General features: G+C 38.6%; 1 protein-coding gene across 4 annotated transcripts in view; it reads left to right on the forward strand.

Moving 5' to 3' along the window:
* The window catches only part of ANO6 (anoctamin 6), a 213,592-nt gene that overhangs the window by 79,338 nt on the left and 111,688 nt on the right, over positions 1-22,566 (forward strand). For 3 of the 4 annotated variants that reach the window (XM_008002952.3, XM_008002954.3, XM_073020643.1), the window contains one exon: positions 8,130-8,209. The exons of the other annotated variant lie outside the window; for it this stretch is intronic. In XM_008002952.3, the coding sequence (XP_008001143.1) occupies positions 8,130-8,209 (80 nt within the window). The remainder of the gene's footprint in view (positions 1-8,129; positions 8,210-22,566) is intronic. 4 annotated transcript variants of the gene reach the window in all.

Here is a 22,566-nt window from a genome sequence, read left to right on the forward strand (position 1 = left end):
CCTATAATAATATGGCAGGTTTTACTAGACATCCAAATTAGTGCTATAGGAGCATGAAGTGGAGGCAAGTAACTTAACTTGGCACATAAGCAGTAACATTGAAATAAAAATTTGAAGAAAGAGTAACACGGGATATGGGAGTATGCATTCCAGATAGGTAGAAAATACTTAAGATGAGGTTGAAATTAAGAAGGTTATAATTTAGTGACTTACCAAAATATTGGTTTTGAAGGAAAGAGAAAGGTTAAGAATGGCTCCCCCTTTTGGATTGGGGAATTGAACTGATGATAATACATTATTCAAGAAGGGTAGCACAGCGAAGGGGAACCTTTGAGGAAAAGCAGTTTTTACTGGAATGCAGAGAGACTATTTATTAATTTTCTGAATTGCCAAATGTATAGTACTGGACCCTGGCCATGAGTAAAAAAATGTTCTTACCCTGACAAAGTTTACATATTCATGAATGATTTTTTTTTCTTCTTTTTTTAAGAAACAGTAGCTGAAGTGGGAATAATTGTAGAAATATCTTTGTTGAGAAGGGGGCTAGGTGCAGGGAGGGAGGGAAAACTTCTGCCTTGAGATAGATGGGAAAGACAGAGAACTGTAACAAAAATTATCAATTCGAATTTGGAATTTGCATTCTAGATATGATTAGAAGAGACTGCCACTTTTTTTGTTAATGTAAATATTAAGTCATTGAGTTTACTTGCCAGTAACAAACTGGGGTGAGAGACTGATCCATCCAGATTCAGATATTTCCTGATTGACATTTCTTTCCATTAGAAACAAGTAACCAACATTGCCCAGAACGTTGTAGTTATTCAAAAATGTTTGCTGAATTAATGTTATCCCCTTCTATGCTTAAATTTATTTTAATATTTTAAAAGGGAATGAAGGACAGGGATTGTCAAGGTGGAAGTCAGAAGGAAAAATTGGTGCCTAATGAGGCAAAGAATGGTAAAACGTATTAAATATTGAAGTGAAAAATAGTGATAGCCAATATTTATATAGTACTTAAGAGTCTTCAAGTCAGTTTCATATATATGTCAGTTAGCTTATTCTCCACAGTGACCTTCTGATGTAGGCATTATAATCTGCATTTTATTGCTGAGGAAACAGACTTAGCTTTAAGTAATGTGCCTGAGCCTCAGGGCTAGACCATGTAGCACTCTTACGATTCAAGTCCATTGTCCTGTGTAGCAATACACAGCCAGCATGCTCTTGAAAGCGACGCTTCTGTCTTTGTGTTTTATGTTTTATTACTAACATTCTTTGCATTAATAATGACTGAGTGGCTCTATTTTAAAATCTTGTTGTAATATCACAAGGCCTATACTCTACAAGCCTACAACCTCTTGCTAATATAGGAAGTAGAATTTCTCTCACTTCATTGTTCACCAAAATATAGCAAATCCTGTTAAATTGCGACCAGAGAGATATTGGAACCCCTTAGAACAATTATGACTACCAGAGAATGATGCAGGAGGAGCAGGCGGGCAGGAATAGACTCAGCTGAAGTGATGTGGGGAGTGAGACTGGGCAGGCCCAGCAATCTGGAAAGCACGAAGTGACGAGAAATGGTGGGCCCTGTATGTGGTTGCTTTTACTCTCTTTTTTTATTTGTTTATTTTGTTTTGTTTTTGAGATAGAGTCTTACTCAGTTGCCCAGGCTGGAGTGCAGGGGTGCAGGGGCCCAATTTTGGCTCACTGCAACCTCTGCTTCCTGGGTCAAGCAATTATCCTGCCTCAGCCTCCAGAGTAGCTAACATTACAGGCATGTACCACCACGGCTGCTAATTTTTTTATTTTTAATAGAAATGGGGTTTCACCACTTTAGCCAGGCTGGTGTCGAACTTCTTACCTCAAGTGATCCATCCACCTGGCTTCCCAAAGTGCTGTGATTACAGGCGCTTTTTAAATTTATTTTTATGTTTATTTTTATTTTTTGAAACAGAGTCTCTGTCACTCAGGAGGCGGGAGTGCAGTGGCGCGGTCTTAGCTCACTGCAACCTCCACCTCCTGGTTCAAGTGATTCTTGTGCCTCGGCCTCTCGAGTAGCTGGGATTACAGGCATGCGCCACCATGCCCAGCTAATTTTTGCATTTTTTGTAGAGACAGGATTTCACTACATTGCCCAGGCTGGTCTCAAACTCCTGGTTTCAGGTGATCCAGCCATGTGGTTGCTTTTAGAATAATGACTGGTGAGTGCTGGCATTCAGGTTAAATATCAGATGTATGCTGAGATCCGGTTTTCAGAAGTAGCTATCAAATGGAAGAAGAGTTTCAGGTACAAGACAGCATGGCAGATCTCTAGACATCCTGCCCAATCTGGATATGTGAACATATCCTCATTCACAAGGTGATACGGGCCATTCCTTTGACATTTCTTTAGTTGTATACATTGATGAGATCACAGAATTCCTAAGGTTAGATTCTGTACCCTCCTTATCTTGGTATCTGTACTTACATCATCTAGCTCAATCCCTGGCACACGAATGTCTTTAGCCACTTGCCAGAATATTCTATCTGTTTACCCTTAATTAGAACTATTCCCATTAGTTCTAATTGTGAATGCTATATAAATAAGTTTCACTACATTGTTTTTTTCTTTTTTTTCTTTTTTCCAAATTGTATTAGTCTGTTATATCTCTATCTGGCTATATTGAAGCAGTTATTTGCTGATTTTTAAAATTTATACATACAATACTATTTTAATTTCTTATCAACTTATATCTAACATCAGGAGTTCCTTGGATTATTCACAGCAGCTCAGGAGACAAATTAATGTATTTTAAAGGATGTGCAATTTTGGAATCAGACAGGTTTAGATTCCCATTGTGTCACTTTGCGTGGTTAACTTCATGCAGCTAATAACCTTAATTATTCTTCATCTGTGAAAACAGGGACAAAAATAGGAGTAAATAAAATAAGATATTTAGAAGTACCAGGCACAAAATACTAGGTACATTTGTTTACGTTTCTTCATATCATTGAGTCTGTTACATGAACTTAATTTGTATTTATATAGTGCTTTATTTTTTTTTTTTTACAACATGCTTGTGAATTGTCATTTGCATCTTTGCCCAACTTTGTGAGATAACCAGGGAAAGTAATGTTATCACTAGCTTTAGATAAATAAACTTGAGAATAAGCATTGCCAGGGATCATGCAGCTAAGAAATTATAGAATCAGAACTTGAACCCAGTCAATCCCCTTAGTCTATACCCAGTGCCCTTTGTGCCAGGCCCTGGTATACTTTTACTTGCTCTCTCTCTATATATTCACTATCTCTCTGATAATTTTAATGGCAACCAATCCCCATAACAGATGAGTTGTTGGACCCAGGCACCTGCCATGCTTAGTGCTAAGTTGGATAAATTGTGGATGCCTAATTCTGATTATCTTTATTCCTAGGGCACTATGTATTAGGTATTTGGGGTTTTAACCATGAGTTTCCTGAGATCATTTTGTGTTTTCTCATAGATAATGGATTGTCTAAGTTATAAAATTGTAGACAATGGCTCTTTTTATTGGCCAGTTTATATAAGTCTCAAACAACTTTGCTGGATAGATTTTCTCTTTATTTTGCAATTGGGTCAATGGATGTTAGTTATTCCATTTCTAATTGGTAGACAAGTAATCATGTGAACTGCAACTTTCTGCTGAGGCTTCCAGTGTTGCGTTATTAATATGACTGGGCCTCTAGAAATTTCTTTTGGGCCCTTCATTTTGGACTATCAAGTAAGTCAGAAGTGGTACCACCAAGGACTTTATTGCTTCAATTTCACTGTACTAATTGCATTGATAAAAATTTTTAAAGTATGCTCTTTATTTTTTCACTAAGTGTTATGTAATTAATTCTATTGAATTTAGGAAAGGTAGCTATTTAGTGTGTTTTGTTTTTGACCCAGATCATCAATTATTCAATGTTTACCTATAGTAATCCAGTTGATAGTATTTTTACAGTACTTCATAAATCTGTCTAGTGCGGCACTTAGAAATGACACTAAAATTAACATTAATTATGTCTCAGGTTTCTTTCTTCAAGAAAACGGAACCTTGTCTGGTTCTTTTTGGCTTCCCTAGGGCCTTACAACAGTGTCTGTGCAAAAATATAAAGTAGATTTTGATGTTTGTTGAACCTGATTTTGAACTGCACTTTCTTTGTGCATCCATGCAAAATCCCACTAACATATCAAGACCAAGGTTTTTGTCATATTAGAATAATTAGTTTTTCGTTTTCTAGTCAGTCTTTTGATGAACAGATAACATAGAGGTCCCGAATACTGTTGTTCTAAGTGCCGAAATTAAATGAACTAATCATGATGCCACTGAAGATAGTACTTGTGCTGTATAAGGCTGAGGCATAGTGACAGTACTAAAAATACATTTCAACATATTATGTTAAGAAAAACATGATTTATATAAGGAAAGAAATGAAATTAACATATTTGCCTTTTTAGACTTTTGTCCTGTTTCTGCTCATTTTAATACAGGCCCTCAGAGTCACCTAGATTTTGATTATTTTATTTTTGCTGAGAAATGAACTTTTCCAGTTGTGTTAGATTACCGTAAATGAGAATATCAAACAGTAACTAGAGCCCCTCAGTAGTGGGAGTATAATTATTGTAGTGGCCTCATAAATCATTTGCTTCCCAGCACTCTATCGGGTCATGAGAGCAATAGCTGTGGCTTTGTTCTACCTAGATGATGTTTCAATAAAGCCATTTCTGTTTTTATTCACTCAGATTTACAGTTTTTTCTTTGTATTGACATTAACCAGTGAATCTATTTGTTTCCATTACCAGCAGAATAACTAAAACTATAAATAGTTCTAATTTCTTTCACAAATCCATAGATACCGTTTATTGGATAGAACATCTGGGTAATCTTGTTTCTCCTCTGTCTTTAGGCAAAGTGTATACTTTCTTAAACTTGTCCTTTCATTCAGAAAAAAGAAAAAAAAATCAACTTTAGCAGCTCTGTCTGTTGACCTTAGATAACAGATAAATTGGGCATCTGATCATCTAGGAATCTAGATAAGGTGCCAAGTCACTCCATCAGATTTATAATACTGGTGTAAAAAAAAAAAAAAAAACCAACCCACAACCCACAGTATTATGTTTCCTTGTTTGCTGGTTCTGCCAAAAACCAAAATATCATAAATACCATGGATATAATTTCTTTAACATCTGTCTTAATACTATAAAAAGATTAGGTCTTTTCTTCCAAATGTAAAGCAAGCTGCCCAACACCAACTTAGAACACACTTATCATAGCCTAGCATATAAGCACATTTTAGCAAGTTTTAAAGATGGTCTGTAGGAGTGTAATTATCTTGGACAACTGTTATACTAGAATAACCAGTTTAGTATGTTACAACTCTCTTGGTGTAACAGACTATGCGGTGATTACTATAATCCTCCAGGAGTTCTCAGAGGCAAGCACCTTAATTTTGGCAATGGTTGCAGCTCTTCAAGCCTTTGCTCATCTCATCTGTTTTCTGTTTCTGCTTTGGTTCACACATAGGGTGTCCTCTAATGAACTCAGTTTTTCAGAAGGGTTAGAATCACTTGATTGTACTGTCATTTCTACTGGCATTTCTTTTCAGTTCTTAAGTATACAAAGATGTGAGGTATTTTTTCCCCCAGATTCTGTGTGAACCTAAAATTGAATCCAGGCCAGGAACAGTGACTCTCATCTGTAATCCCAGTACTTTGGGAGGCCGAGGCAGGCAGATAATGGGGTCAGGAGTTCAAGACCAGCCTGGCCAATATGGTGAAACCCCTTCTCTACTAAAAATACAAAAAAAACTAGCCAGGTGTGGTGGCACGCACCTGTAGTCCCAGCTACTTGGGAGGCTAAGGCAGGAGAATTGCTTGAACCCAGGAGGTGGAGGTTGCAGTGAGCTCAGATTGTGCCACTGCACTCCAGCCTGGGCAATAGAGGAAGACTCCATCTCAAAAAAAAAAAAAAAAAAAAAAAAAAAAAGATTCCAAATATTAGATTTCTTAGTGAGGTGCCAAACTTAAGTATTTGGTAACTGAATTGGCTGAATTATTGACTGATACTTTTGTTTTGTAAACAGTCACGTAGCGATCTCTTTTGATTCTGCCCTATATGTATGTTGAGATTTCTTCTTTTGGGTCACTGAATTTTTCTAGATCAGTAGGAACCCAGCCTTCTCTTCTATAAAAGCTTTTAATGGATTAAGGGAAAACATAGTATGCGTTTTTAAAAGTCACTACAAAGCCAAGATAAATCACACACGATAAAATTAAAAGCATTATGTATTTTTTCTTTTTGAGACAGAATCTTACTCTGTCACCAAGGCTAGAGTGCAGCAGCATGATCACAGCTCGCTGCAGCCTCAACCTCCCAGGCTCAAGCAATCTTCCCACCTCAGCCTCCTGAGTAGCTGGGACTACAGGTGCAAACCAGCACGCCCGGCTAATAAAAAAGGTTTTTGTAAAGATGTCTCACTACATTGCCCAGGCTGGTCTCAAACTCCTGGGCTTAAGCACTCCTCCTGCCTTGGCATCCAAAGTGCTAGGTTTACAAGTGTGAGTCATCATGGCCAGCCAAAAGTAATTTTTTGTAGTTTTAAACTTATTCCATACTCAAACTCTCCAGTTTTGAAAAATAAGTCCTTTATGGCTGGTTTGTCCAAGTTAGGATCCAGTTGAGGACCCTGTATTGCTAGTGGTTATGTCCTTTAGAGCTCTTTAAACTTGATCTCCCTTGTTAATGTCATTGACTTGTTAAAGAGGCTGAACCTATTGATAAATGAGAATATTTATTTAAACTTAATTAAACATTAAATCTTTAAGTTTACTTAAATATTTAAGAATATCTCTTTACATTTATTCAGAACATTGTTACATAGCAAAAATTCTATTCAAATTTTTCCACGTTAAAAAAAAAAAAAAGTTATTTACATCTTGTTGGTTTAAACCAGGATCCAGTCCAGAACCACATGCTGCAAATGATTGTTTGTAGGAACAATAGGAACAATTTGTTTTATTCATGTCAGTAACTTGTTGACAAGATGGAACTATAGCATCTTACAGAATGACCTCCCTTCTGGATTTGGTTCTCTATCCCTCTAACACTGCACTTGTCCAATATGGTAGCCACTAATCACAAATGGCTGTTGGGCTTTTGAAATGTGCCTAGTCTGAACTGAGATGTGCTGTGAGTGTAAAATAGACACTGGATTTCTAGACTTAATACAAAAAAGGTAAAATATTTTATGAATAGTTTTTTACATTGATTACATGTTCAAATGATAATTAGGGTAGTAGGGGTTAAATTATGTTATTAAAATTAATTTCACCTGTTTTTTTTTTTTTGTTTTTTTTTTTTAATGTATCTCCAAGTAAATTCTATCTGGCTCCCATTATATTTCTATCAGATTTAAAATAGCTAGGCATGGTAGCTCATGCCTGTCATCTCAGCACTTTGAGAGGCTGAGACAGGAGGATCGCTTGAGGCCAGGAGTTCAAGACTGATTAGCCTGGGTAACATAGGGATACCCCAACTCTACAAAAAAAAAAAGTTTTTTAATGTTTTTAAATTAGCCAGGCATGGTAATACACACCTGTGGTCTCAGCTACTTGGGAGACTGAGGTGGGAGGATCACTTGAGCCCAGGAGGTCGAGGCTGCAGTGAGCTGTGATTGTGCCACATACTCCAGCCTGGGTGACAGAGTGAGACCTTGTCTCAAAAAAATAAGAAAGAAAAAATGGCTACCCACAAAGGGACTCCACAGCAGTACCCTGACGTGTAATAGCACAAAGAACATCAGTAGACTAAAGCGTTCCTTAGCTAGACTTTTGTAACATTTGGTTGCTGTGTACCAGCTAAATAATTTTCAGTGGTAGACCTTGCCTAGAGAATTTTAAGACCTAGTGTTCTACAACCCTGGCATCGTCTGGTAGATCCAATAGATGAAACAGCTGCTACAGATTTTTAAATATCTCTGATAGCTGAAAGGGTTAAATAATATAAACTTGTCAATGCGCTACAAATGCTAATAACCCGGTGCTGCTGATTTAAAAGTAAAGGACTATGTGAGCCAGTGCAAGTTCGTGCTTCATTTGTTTATATATTCATTCATTTGTTTTTAGTGTTGGAAAACCTTGGACAGACAATTATCCCCGATTTGGGATCACTGGAAAGTCAGCATGATTTTCGAACCCCGGAGTTTGTGAGTACTACTCCTTTATCTTAAATTTGTATTTGCTAGCTAAGAGATTTTTCATAAAAAATTTTACAAAAAACTTTTTCATAAAAGTGTTTTTATGAATGCATTCCTTCAGTGGCTATAGATCCTGCATAGATCTTATGGCAGGGACTGTGCGTTCAGAGCTCTGGTGTCTCTCGGGAATAGGTTGCTGAACTTAATTGTCTCGGCATCATGCTCTATAGGTTTGTTCTTCATGTTGTTCATGTAATTTTAAATGGGAATTCATTTTGTAATAAAATAGCATCTTGTTTCTGAAACTCCTGTTCCATTCATTGATACCATTGCTATCAGTATCTGTTGTTAGTAACTCTGGAAAGCAGTCTCTAAGCATATACAGGTACATTGACCAGGGCCAGTCACTGGTAGCGAACATAGTCTACTTTCCCTTTCATCCTGGAGCTTTCAGTGATACAACCTACATGTATCTCGTAGGGCTAGGAATATTCTGTTGGTTGTTTCTACCAGGAAGGGAGCTAAATGCTCCCACTAAATTGGACTGATTAAAGATTAGCCATGGTTCCTACCCTTAAGGAATTAAAAATCTTATTAGATGCTATTGTGATTTTATTAATGCCTTGTTTAAAGAAAATTAAGCACATAGGATGCCTTGTGCAAAATATCCTTACTACTGAATAGATTTTTACATTAGGCTCATTTGGAGGGGGGGATGGGAACAAGTGTTTCTGTGACTCATGTACCATATTATTGCACCAGATGTGTAGGAGAAACATGCCAGGATCCACTTACATTTCCTGATTTTTGTCCCTGTTGCAAATGGCCTACCACTTTAGGAATGCATAAATCTTTTTTTATTTATTTTCAAAGTGTGATACACAATCACCGCTCCAGTAATTGGCAGAGCACGATTGTATTATTGATAAAGACCCGAAAAAACCTCATTATGTGCTTTTTCTGTTCTTGCTCACTCTTTATGGATTGCCTAGTCAATTCAACCAAGAGTAAAGAAACCAGAGTGCTCTGGACTGAAAAGGGATGGCACATAAAACTGTATCCACAATGCCGTTTTATTTCAAAGTGTGGGACTCCTGTGGTGTACTAGCAGATTGCCTACTGTGAAAATCACCTGGATATAATAGAAAGACATAGTATTCAACGACTTTCCTATTATATTCAATAAGATTTCTGGTAAAGGGAAACTGTGAATGCCCACCAATATTCCTGCATCTTAAAGTAGCAGAGCAATTTTGTGGTTTTTCTGACTTTTGCAGTTAGAGACCGAAAGCAGAATTGACACAGACATTTCACATTTGAGTATAATACTGGTAGACACTCATGAAGCTGCCTTTTTTTGTTGCTTTGTTTTTGTCTCCTTTTGTTGATACTCTTAAAGCAACATATCTAATCTAAAAAAAAATGTATGCAACAAGGTGTTGGTGGTGCACCTGGTAAACCTATACATAGTTCACACCAATTTCCTATGTGAAAATAAAAGTATTTTCCTCAGGAACAACCTTGAGTGTATTGCAGTGTTGCAGAGCGGCAAGTCTCTGCTGTGTTGTTGCCATAGGTAAGGCAGATACACCGATAATCTTCCTCCACCTTCAGCATTAACTTCTTGAGTACCACATTTTCCTTTTCAAAGTGGAAGAAGACAGCTAGTCTAAGCTAGAACGACCAGGGGTGGAATTCCAGGCTCACAGAATACATTTACCTTATTGAAAGACTTGTTTTCACAGTGAATCTGAGAACACCCAAGCTGGAAGGAGATTCTTGGGCTAAATCCCCACTTTTTTATTTTTCACTCTCATGCTTACAGAATTACCGTTGAGTCATATTGTTAGACTGCAGTGATGGCATTGGAAACTGTTAATCACGTAGTCCTGTATGTGTGGTTGATACCAGATTTCTATATCCTGGCTATTATCTTTCTCTAGTTATGGGTTCATAACATGTTCAGGAGAGAATCTGGGATTTTCTTGTGCTTCCTAGATTTTCACACATCTGATGCTCATTAAGGCCACTTCTTTGTGTAACTGCTTGTGTAGCATCAGCTTAACCAGCATACTCCCAGTTCCACAGTAAACATAAACTGCTGTCTCCATGGTAAACAAACAGAAGGTGTAGAAGTGGTGCCTTGAGAATAGGGTGCCCAGGGGAATCAAGCATTATATTTAAGGTCAGCTCTTTTTGTAGACAGAAGCTTACTGCGTCAATGAAAATGGGTGGCTCCCATTGTATAGGCAGGCAAATGCCAGGACAAAATCAGGTAAGTTGATTCAAGCCACATTTTAAAATCAGAAATGGGTGTCACAGTACACACCTGGGAGCAGAAAGAATCCAAAGGCAAAGCAAAATTGAAAAAAGACTGAAAAGAGGAATAAAAGGAGCTGAAAAATCAATATTCTATTTTTCTCCATCTGGCATTTTGGAAGGTCCAACTGCAGTTTGCGGAGTTGAACCGAAATAAAGCAAAGCCTAGTTCATGTTTACTCGGGCCTTATCCTCAAATAGTTCAGATTTTAGAAGGATCAAGAGCCTAGTGTTTTTATACAATGGGGTGTATTTATAGAGTTTGGCTAACAGGGAGACTAAAATGCTTATCATTATTAGTTCATTTCTTTCAGAATTTATGTTTTTCTTTCCTTTGAAATGAGGCCTGAGAGAACATTGCCAGTTGAATAGTCTTGGTCGCTGGCATCATAAGCACATTCAAATTTTCCTTCACAGCTCAGGTGTCTCTAATGTGACTAGTTGGGTAAAGCCAGCACTGCTGTATATATAGTGTGCATAAATCACAGTGAAATAAATGCTGCTGTGAACCTCCCACATGGCCTGGAGGCCACAGCCTACCTTGCTCTTGGCAGCATCTTCACTGGCTTCTTCTCTCGCTTGCTGCAGAGTTTGTCCATTGATTACTTGTCACCTGCATATTTGTGTTGTCTTCTCCAGCTCCTGCTCCACTTTGCAGACTGAGGCAAATAAGTTTAGCCAAACTATGCAAAAATGGTGAGTGGTAAACAGAGATGTGAACATAAGGTGCGTGTGTTCTTGCTACCCCAAAGCTTATGAGGAGCTGGGAATGTGTTGAAACTAGAAACTGATATAGACACACTCCAAGGTAAGGTGGGTGTGTGGGTGAGAGTCCAGGTAAAAGGGACCCGGCAAGTACTAGCATTAGAAAGTAACTTGATGATCTTGCTGTGGTGGGAAACTGTCTCAGTCCTGGTTCAGTTTTTTGTTTAAGCACAATGAAATCTGTTTGATAACTTGTTTCATTAACATTTTATCATGAACATTTTCCCACACTGTTTTGTTTTTTCCAACATTGTTACTGTCTCTGACATTATATGTTCAATATATTGATAAGCATAACTCATCCATTGTTACCTTGAAAGCAGTTAGTTCAAGGAGGATGTAGTCAGGAAAATGGTGGCATAGCCAGATGTTCTGGAACTATGTGAATGGTGACTATCATTTGGGTACATGGAAGAAAATAGATTAGGTACATGATTACTCTGGGGAAGGGAATCGGTTAAAGTGAGGCTGGTAACTGAGTACCAGAGACTCAGATAACCTTGTAGAGTTCAGTCTTAAAAGTAGAGAGTGCAGAAATAGGCCATGTGATTCAAACTGAGGATGGGGAGGTGTCCACATGGTGATGGAGCAGATAAATGTTGTTCTGCAATGTAGTTGCATGCGGGATATCCCACACTTCCCCCCAGTTTGCCCAATCCCAGGTCTGGTTAAGAGCAAAGGAGATCTAAGGGGCAGTCATGGCGGGCCCGTTAGACCCCAGGTTGATTCCAAGCCCCAAGGAGTTGAAAAAAAATAACTGGAGATGTAGGGGGAGCAGTAATGGTCAAGGCTATTTCTAGAAACCCTGACTCAGCTGACACTGACCCAGGAACTCAGATGGGCCAGTTGCCTGACTACACATGGGCTGAGGGATGGGGTGTGGGAAAAGATTCTGATCTAGCAGTGGTGAATCTGCTTGCAGCAAGCAAAGATACTGCCATGGATAGAAATCAGGTTGTGGTCAACATGAAAACACAAGGAAGAAAAGAGAAAGCCAAGGAGTTATGTTTTATGATCTGAGACTGACTAGTAATACCCCCATTTTCCAGCCTTTCTAGAACTCAAGGTTTATATATAACCCTACTGACTTTTGAGAAGCTGGAAGATTCCCAGTGCCTCTGATCTCATGCCAACCGAGGATGTTTTTCATTGCTTAGTCTCTACGAAATTTGGAATAAGTAATAAGAATTTGGGATGGCAAAAGAGTATTAGGTTTATAATAGGATAAATTAGGGATGATGATGAGCAACCACAGGATTTAGAAAGGCTAAATAGAAAAATAGACTCAGGAAGATGAAGATTAAAGGAGAACAAATATATGTCCCATTAATTAAGCATCATAGATACACAGAGAGAAGGAAGTCTGAAGAGTAATTATCCCCCTTTGAGATTTTGTGTAACTGACTCTTTGAGGGAAGATACTACTTTATAGAAAAATATTTTTGATTCCCTGAAATTCAGTTTGATTATCTTCAACCATATGAAAACACATGTGATCCCAAGGAAGAGTTAAAATATTAGTTTACTAAAATATTCATTCGATATCTACTATTTTAGGTGAAGAAACAGAAAAAAACATCCCTGCACTTGTGGAGCTAACATTTTGATGCGGGAGACGTAAAACACAAAATAAACGTGAGATAATCCTTTAGAGAAAAAGTAGGGATTGTGTGTGTGTATGTGGAGTGGGGGATGACAGTTTTAAGTAGGGTGTTTAGGGAATATCTCACTGAGAAGTTGCCAAGTGAAAAAACCTCAAGGTGCTGCTGGAGCAAGCGCTTTGGAAATCTGGAGGAAGAGCTTTCCCGGCAGAAGGAGTAGCATAAGCAGAGGCCTCAAGGTAGGAGAGTTGGTTACATACATTTAAGGAAATGGAAGAACACTGGCTAGAGTAAAAAGATCGAGAGAATAATAGATATGAGGACTTCATAGGCCATTGTAAAGACTTTGGTTTTACTCTGAGTTGGGAAGTCATTTGAGGGTGAGCCTTTGGAGAGTAAACTGGCAGATTTTGAGCAGAGGAGCAACCTGAACTGACCTGTTTTCGTAGGATCCCTTGGACTGTCCTGAGAATAGATTATGGAGTCTTTGCCCATGCCTGTGTCCTGAATGGTACTACCTAGGTTTTCCTCTAGGATTTTTATGGTATTAGGTCTAACATTTAAGTCTCTAATCCATCTTGAATTAATTTTCGTATACGGAGTAAGGAAAGGATCCAGTTTCAGCTTTCTACTTATGGCTAGCCAATTTTCCCAGCACCATTTATTAAATAGGGAATCCTTTCCCCATTTCTTGTTTCTCTGTCTAAAACACCAAAAGCAACGGCAGCAAAAGCCAAAATTGACAAATGGGATCTCATTAAACTAAAGAGCTTCTGCACAGCAAAAGAAACTACCATCAGAGTGAACGGGCAACCTACAGAATGGGAGAAAATTTTTGCAATCTACTCATCTGACAAAGGGCTAATATCTAGAACCTACAAAGAACTCCAACAAATTTACAAGAAAAAAACAAACAACCCCATCCAAAAGTGGGCAAAGGATATGAACAGACATTTCTCAAAAGAAGACATTCATACAGCCAACAGACACATGAAAAAATGCTCATCATCACTGGCCATCAGAGAAATGCAAATCAAAACCACAATGAGATACCATCTCACACCAGTTAGAATGGCGATCATTCAAAAGTCAGGAAACAACAGGTGCTGGAGAGGATGTGGAGAAATAGGAACACTTTTACACTGTTGGTGGGATTGTAAACTAGTTCAACCATTATGGAAAACAGTATGGCGATTCCTCAAGGATCTAGAACTAGATGTACCATATGACCCAGCCATCCCATTACTGGGTATATACCCAAAGGATTATAAATTATGCTGCTATAAAGACACATGCACACGTATGTTTATTGCAGCACTATTCACAATAGCAAAGACTTGGAATCAACCCAAATGTCCATCAGTGACAGATTGGATTAAGAAAATGTGGCACATATACACCATGGAATACTATGCAGCCATAAAAAAGGATGAGTTTGTGTCCTTTGTAGGGACATGGATGCAGCTGGAAACCATCATTCTTAGCAAACTATCACAAGAACAGAAAACCAAACACCGCATGTTCTCACTCATAGGTGGGAACTGAACAATGAGATCACTTGGACTCGGGAAGGGGAACATCACACACCGGGGCCTATCATGGGGAGGAGGGAGGGGGGAGGGATTGCATTGGGAGTTATACCTGATGTAAATGACGAGTTGATGGGTGCAGCACACCAACATGGCACAAGTATACATATGTAACAAACCTGCACGTTGTGCACATGCACCCTACAACTTAAAGTATAATAATAATAAATTAAAAAAAAAAAAAAAAAAGAATAGATTATGGAGGAGCACAGCAGGGGCAGAGAAACCTATTAGACTATCTCCGGTATCCAAGGGAGAGATGGTGGTGGGTTGGTCCTGAGTGTTATTATGGTGGTAGAGAGACATTCTCAAATTCTGAATACATTCTGAGGGTAGAAGCAATAGAATTTGTTGATAGATCAAATGTGAGAAAGAGCAATCAAGGAATGACTCCAAGGTTTTGATCCAGAAGACTGTGGAAGGAGCAGTTTAAGGACAGGATATACAGGAGAAAAATCAAAATTCTGTTTTGGATATGTAAAGTTTGAGACATTCAGGTGGAGATGTCAGTTTACAGTGGGATATATGAACCTGGAGTAAGAGTTAAAGAGGGGGACCCAACTCCCGATCTGAGAGTTGTCAGCACACAGGTGATGTTTAAAGCCATGGGACTGAATGAGAGCAGTGAGGAAAGCAGTGAGATAGAATAGAGAGGAGATACTGGACTGAGCCCGGGGGCACCAGTGTTTACAGGTCACGGAGATGAGGAAAAATCAGCAGGACAGGCTGAGCCAGGAGGAGCCAGTGAGGTGGGAGGAAAGTGAAGTGCTTTGGAAGCCAGGCGAAGAAAGTATAAAGTAGGAAGGAATGACCAAATTCTGATGGTGATGCAGAATTGACCATTGTATTTAACAACAGGGAAAAGACCATGACAGGAAGGGTTTGGGTTGAGTGGTAGAATCCAAACCTTATTAGAAAGGATTCAAAACAGAATGGAAGAAGAGGAACTGGATACAGAGAATTTAGGTAACACTTTTGTGTCTGTGTGTGTGTGTGTGTGTATATATATATATTTTTTTTTTTTGGCCAAGCAAGAATACAGAGAAAGGGGGTAGTACTTGGAAGGGTGATTACTGTGAAGAGAGTTTTAAGATGGCAGGAATTACTGTTTGTCAGGTAGTGGGAGCAGTTCAGTAGGGAGAGAAAATCTGATGACACAAGAGTGAGAGGGAAGAATTACTGGAATAATGTCCCTGAGAGGGCAAGAAGGGAATCCCATCTGTAAGTGGAGGGTTTGGCCATAACTGTAGGGTCTGTTCCTTCTTAGAAGGAAGATGGAAGCCAGCATATTGGGACACAGGTAAAATTAGTTCAATAGATTTGATAGTAGAAGATTGCTGAATCTTTTTCTTGATTGGTTTTCATTTACCAGTGAAATGGAAAGCAAGGCATTAGCTAAGATTGAGGGAAAGGGGATCTGAAGAGAGGAGAAAGGGATGAGACACTCATCTGGAAGAGTGGGAAAGTGAATGCACTGGGGAAATGGAATGTCATTGCTTCCAGTGATGAAAGCCTACTCAAGGGTAGTGATCATGGTCAAGGTTGGGTGGTTGTGTGTTTTTCCCATTCAAGTCCAGCTTCAGGGAGCAAGTGTGGAATAGATGCAGTTTGATTTAACCAATTTGGAGAGAGAGAGAGCAGGCTAACTGGAGAAACCTGGAAAAAGTTCTAGGCTTTCTGAGCTGGGGCCAGGGCCTGTGTGGGGCTGACGATCCTCAATTTATAGTCCTACCACACTGCCCTGCTGTGTGGCTTTCTCCAACATCATTCAGACAGCGAGAATGCAGATAGTAGCCTTCAGCCAGAGTTGGGGCTTTGTAGATGGGCATTATGGAGAGTACAGTATTGGCAAGATGTCACTGAAACAGTGAGCTCTGGAATGTGGCCCAAAAGATGGAAGGAAGGGAAGAAAGAAGAGGGTCGGCAGATTGATTAGAAAAAGTCAAGGGGCCCCTGGGGTCTTGTGAAATGCATAGGTGATAGAGTTATGGTTAGAAAGAGGGATTCTTAAATAAGTGCTATTTGAATATTTCTTAAATAAATGCTTCTTGAATTTTTCAGGATGGCAAGGGCCAGGGTAGGACTATGGCATTACTGCATGAAAGGGAGAAGGTGATTGGCAGTAAGAAGTGAGGCTACTGAGGGACCAGAGTGCATTGGTCATGTCGTGTCTCTGGATGCATAGGTCCTGGTCTGATGAAGGACACACAGTGGAGAAGAACATGTGAGCCCGGAATCAGAATTTTAGCGAACCAGGAGCAGCAGCTGGGAATTTGGAAATGATAGACTTGAGGAAGCTTTGGGGTTGTATTCTATTCACATGGACCTGAAATGAATTTTCTTCCAAGAACATTGAGGAGTAATGGTCTGGAAGTGGCGCTTGGGAAAAGAACATTAATCTTCTTTGCCCTGAGGTGTGAAAGGTATGAGAGAATCAGAGCCAGCTGCCCACAGGTCTACAAATTTTTGCTTGCAGGTTTTGTCTCGAAGTGGGTTCAAAGATCTATTTTCACCTTTTTTTTTTTTTTTCCCCTGAATAGTCCAGACTTTGTTTTGGTTATTTCTGAAGCAACTGAATTGGTGTTGGGGCTATTGAAAAATATTTTGGTCTATTTTATGCTCAATCCAAGACCTTTCTGGCTAATCCCAGAAACCCAACTAAAGTCCCAAGGTCTGCCCACAGACTTCCAGATCTTCAGGATCAGAAAGTCTGGGAATAAGGCATTTTAATAAGTCAAGCATTTTTTCACTTGAACTTACACTCTTTTGCCTTCTATAAACAAAGAAATATGATGACTTTGCCTTGTGTCTTTGGCCCTAAGCTTGCCAAACTAAAAAAGAAAAGAAACTCAACCAAAAAAGAAAACCAAACAAAGGAACATTAATTTGGCAAAAGGACTCTGAAAAGGGGGAAATGAGATCAGAGATAAACTGACTAGTAAGAATTGCTAAATTGGCCCATTTGCTGTGGTAGGAATTCACATGGCATTTCAAGGTTGAAAGCTTTTTGTGCATTCAAGAACAGAAGGTGATGGAATGTGCATTTTTGTCTGAATATGGAGGAATTTATTTGCTCTATGTGGCTGATTCAAAAGCTAAATTCATGGATTTGTTAGGATTGGGGAGTATGAGCAAAAGTGAAGCAGTTCAACATGCGAAGATGTCATTTAGAAATTTTTTCAGAGTCACTTCTTTGGAATATAAAATGTTATTTTCTCAGAGAAAGAGTCATAAATGGTGATTAAGTTGCTGGGCCCAGTCAGACAAGACCTGCTAAAGCCAATTTAACTCAGAAGGCTAACAAATGATCATTCTGTACTAATAATCCTCTTGAACACTTTAATCTTTTATTTTTTCCATTCTTAGCATAAAACTGTGAGTGTAAAATGAAAGTCCTCAGTGAGTCCAGACTTGTGAAAAAATGCTTAGCATGATCAGAGAGATTGATTGATTTTTGAGTTATGTGAGATGATGAAGAAGCAGTGGTTGGCCCACAGTTTAAGGAAGTCAATTTAACTGTATCAGATGAATGAGAAAACAGCTTACTAGCTTCTATATTACTTTTGTCTTTTCTGAAAGTGAACTTTAGATTGATAATGGTTAAAGGTCTGGTGAAGTCTACAGAAGCTCATGCTGCCCAAGAATATTTTAGAAAGGAGTATAATTGTTCCAAATGAGTTAACCAGGGCATTAAAAGCACTTGTCGATTTGCTTTGGGAAGTGCAGTGGTCGTCTCGAGGTGATACAGGGACTGGGACAGCTGCCAGAACCTAGTGGGGCAAATGTGACAGTTCTCAAAAAGGGGTGAAGTTAGGGTAGAAGTTGGACATAGGCTAAATTCTCATAAATGGAGACACTGGAGCTGGAGCACTAATCTCCATATTCCAGAATGAGATGTTTAAGATGAATATTAGAAAAAGGGTCATTAGGAGCCAACATGATGAGTTCAATAAAATAAGTCATCCCAAAATGAATACATTACTTTTTTTTAATGGAGGTTATTAGACTGACAGAATAGGAGAGTGCCACAGATATTTTTGTGTGTTTTGATTTTAGCAAGATGTATGGAAAAAAATGTATTTAAGTACAAAATGAAGAAATGTGTGCCTGGTGACAGCATGCTTATCTGGGCAATTGTTCTTAAAACTGTGGAATAATGGATGAAAATCAATTTCTAGAGGAGACAAAAATCAATATGAATTAAAGTAAATGCCTGCCCCTAATTAATAAATATCAGCTGTTTAAGTAATCAGCTATTTAAGTAAAGAGCATAAGAGCAGAGAATAATGATGGATCACATGAAATGACTGGGTATTTGGTTAATGAAGCTCCATGTGAATTGAGCATGTGATAACAATGTCAAAAGGTTAATGAAAATCTAGGTTGTGTTTGTACCTGTGTCCAGAATAAAGGAAATACTCGGCTTTTCCTGCTCAGTATTGGTAAAGCTACCTCCCGTTCTAAGTGCTGACTTTAAAGGGGAGCATGTTGAGAGGGAATGATCAGCATGGTGGAAGATCCTGATACTTAGGCAAGAACATGACAGCAATATTTCAATATTTATCAAGAGTAATTGGTGGATGGCATTGCAAAATGTAGCATTAAGACCCATGAGGGGCCGGGCGCGGTGGCTCAAGCCTGTAATCCCAGCACTTTGGGAGGCCGAGACGGGCGGATCACGAGGTCAGGAGATCGAGACCATCCTGGCTAACCCGGTGAAACCCCGTCTCTACTAAAAAAATACAAAAAACTAGCCGGGCGAGGTGGCGGGCGCCTGTAGTCCCAGCTACTCGGGAGGCTGAGGCAGGAGAATGGCCTGAACCCGGGAGGCGGAGCTTGCAGTGAGCTGAGATCCGGCCACTGCACTCCAGCCTGGGCGACAGAGCGAGACTCTGTCTCAAAAAAAAAAAAAAAAAAAAAAGGCCCATGACGTATATATGAGCAACTAGATTTCATTGCAGTAGAGAGACGTTCTCATAATTAAAATACCTCACACCTTGGAGGAGACGAAATACAGATGAAATGGATAACAGTCTAGCATGGAGATGATGAATGCCTGAACCAGGCCATGTCAGTGGGACATGGCAATTGGCAATTTCTAATTGATTGACTTGGTAACTGATAGAAAGTGGGGAATGAGGGAAAAGGAGGTTTCCGTGACGTCTCACCCCGCTGAGTTTTATGCAGTTCGTTCATGTATCTGCATTGCTCCTTTTTTGTTTTTTTCCTCATGTAACATATTATCAGCAGCCAAATGATGTAATTCCTTTCTCCATATAACAGTATTTATTCTACCTGGTTTTATTCCAGTATTTCCAGAAATCCTTAGCTGTAAAATGTCTTGTGAATTCCCACCCCACAAAGTATCACATTTGAAATTCAGCAAGCTATCTGTTATCTGGGGAATGTCAAAATTAATTTAACAAAAACATGGGTGAGGAAAGCAGGGAGGTCTGGGCATTCTGAACAAAGATGTAATATCAGTATTTACCATGGAACTCATTTGATTATAAGTCATCTAGAAGCATAATCACAATAATGGCCAGGAAAGCCACAGAAGCAAAATAATTGAGTTAAAGTTGAGAGTTTGCTGGCACATAACCTCATTGTCTCATGACCTAAAAAGCAGCATGGATGTAAAATGTTGTAATAAAAATTTAAAGAGAAAGACAGAACTTGGTGGGAATGGACACACGATGTGAATTCACAAGATTCCCAGAATATTGAAAAGGAGAGACCAGTGGGATTTCAGCTTCTGCCATCCCTCCCGTATTTTGAACTCTTGATTAATTTGGAAGACTGAAGGGCTTTGGAAAGATTATTTGAAATCTTTTTATTTCTGAGGTCCCATTAGTTAACTGTAGCTTTCCTTATTTTAATAAGTAATAATAAAGTGCATTTTTACTATGAGTCTCAAATGTATTCCTCAAGTCTGTCTCTGGTAAGAAACTATAAATATGCTTTTATCCAGAAAACTCTTAATGGCTCCTTGAAAAGGAAAAAGCATTTACAGCTTCTTCTTCCGAGTCACTCTTCAAAATGTGGAATAATATGACCTGACGGATTATAATAACTCCCGAACAGCATCTTCATTAATTATAATGGGCAAACCAATAACATAGATCTTTAGGATATTAGCATGTATTATAATATATCAAGTCAAGACCATACTTGTAGCTGGAATAAAATTTGATTGCAAATTTGTGTGTTTTGATTTTAGCAGGATGTGTGGAAAAAAATTGTAGACTTTTTCCTGACTTCCTTAAAATAAAAACAAATAATGAAGATTTTGACAGATCATTCAGTGATGCTAATGGTGTCACTACCATTTCATGTACTTTCGTCTGCCTTAAGTTTTTTAAAAAGCAAATATACTATCTGTGAAATATGAAGGAAGAAGGTTAAAAAGAGGTGAATTAGATGAGGGACTTCTGAGACTTTGGAAGTGTTTTTACTTATTTTGAATTTTCCTTTTTTGTAGGTGAAAGCCATTTTAAAGGTTCCCCTCCTAGGAAGTTGAACATAAGATGGACTTCAGGGAATTAGGAGCCCTATCTTTCCATGCAACCCTGCTCTCAGGCACCTGTGGACAAGTCACTTTTCCTTTTAGAACCTATTTCCTCATATATAAAAAGCAGAAAGATCAGCAGTAGATGTCCTCACTGGGGTGTTGTTCAGCGACTGCATGGTGACTGAGAAACATTTTAGCTATCTTAAAATGATGTTCATAATAATATACTGAATAGTCTTATCTAACACTTATGGATGCTTGTAGTTGGCTAAGCACATTACAGGGAAAGGGCTAGCTAGGATTGAAAAGGCCACAGCCCTACGTTACTCAGCCCTGCCATACCCTGTATCATTCCCTTTCAAATGAAATCAGAGTGTTTTGGCATCAGGAATTAGTTCTATTCTTCTTAGAAGATTAGGCAAGAGCCTTGATGACTTGTGCCCCTGAGAAAGTACAGTTACAGACACTTCAGTACCTACCAAATTATCAACAGGTTGAGAATTAATCATACCCAGCAATATTATAAAATACCGACAGCACAACCTATCAATAAATATGTTGAGCACTTACACATGTTATATAATTTTCAATGAACTAGAAATAGACTATGTACTATTCTGAATAAGCCACTATTAGCTTCACTAAATTTTGGAGTAAAATTTTCATTCAGTATATATTAATCAATACGCTTAGAGAAATTACAAAGCAGTCTATCTCAGCATTTACCCACAGGGCCAAGAGTGGGCATACTGTTCACCTCAGTCTCCTGCATTGTCTTATTGTCTGACAAATATTAGTTGTGCAGTTGATGCTGGTTGGTTGATTGAATGAAAGACTATAAGGCAGTGTGTAGTGTTTGATGAGTTCTGTTAGGCACTTAGGAAGTGCTAGAGGAATTCAGTTAGGGCTATAGTTCTCAACCCTGGCTGTGCATCAAAATTACCTAGATCGTGCTTTTGAGATATGAAGGCCCAACCTCCACTTTCATGTGCTTATCTTGGTCTTAGTAGAACCTGACTGTATTTATATAACATTTAAAAGATGACTATAATGTACACCCAGGTTTAAGAATCATTGCCTTAGAAAAATCAGGTTTGGGATGGATGCCTATAATCCTAGCATTTTGGGAGGGCTAGATAAGAGAATTACTTGAGCTCAGGAGTTCAAAACCAGCCTGGGCAACATAATGAGACCTTATCTCTACCAAAAAAAAAAATTATAAATGTATGTATACACACACACACCACACATATATACATATATACACACATATACGTATACATATTTATCTACCAAAAAATATATATATACACATGTGTACATATACACACATATATGTGTACATATACATATATGTGTGTGTATATATAAAATCAGGTTTGTATTTTTGAAGGAAATGGTATGTAGCTCAACCTTGAAGACTACATTTTGGTAGATACTGAAATCTGTGCCAGAATCTAGATCAATCGGGATTTTACCAGTTCTTTTGACCTCTGGATAACGCCCACACAGATAATGGAGAATAATCTCCTTTACTTGAAAGTCACCTGATTCTGGATGTTAACCACATCTACAAAATAC

This window comes from Chlorocebus sabaeus, chromosome 11 (genome assembly GCF_047675955.1).
Source record: "Chlorocebus sabaeus isolate Y175 chromosome 11, mChlSab1.0.hap1, whole genome shotgun sequence".
Classification (NCBI taxonomy): domain Eukaryota; kingdom Metazoa; phylum Chordata; class Mammalia; order Primates; family Cercopithecidae; genus Chlorocebus; species Chlorocebus sabaeus.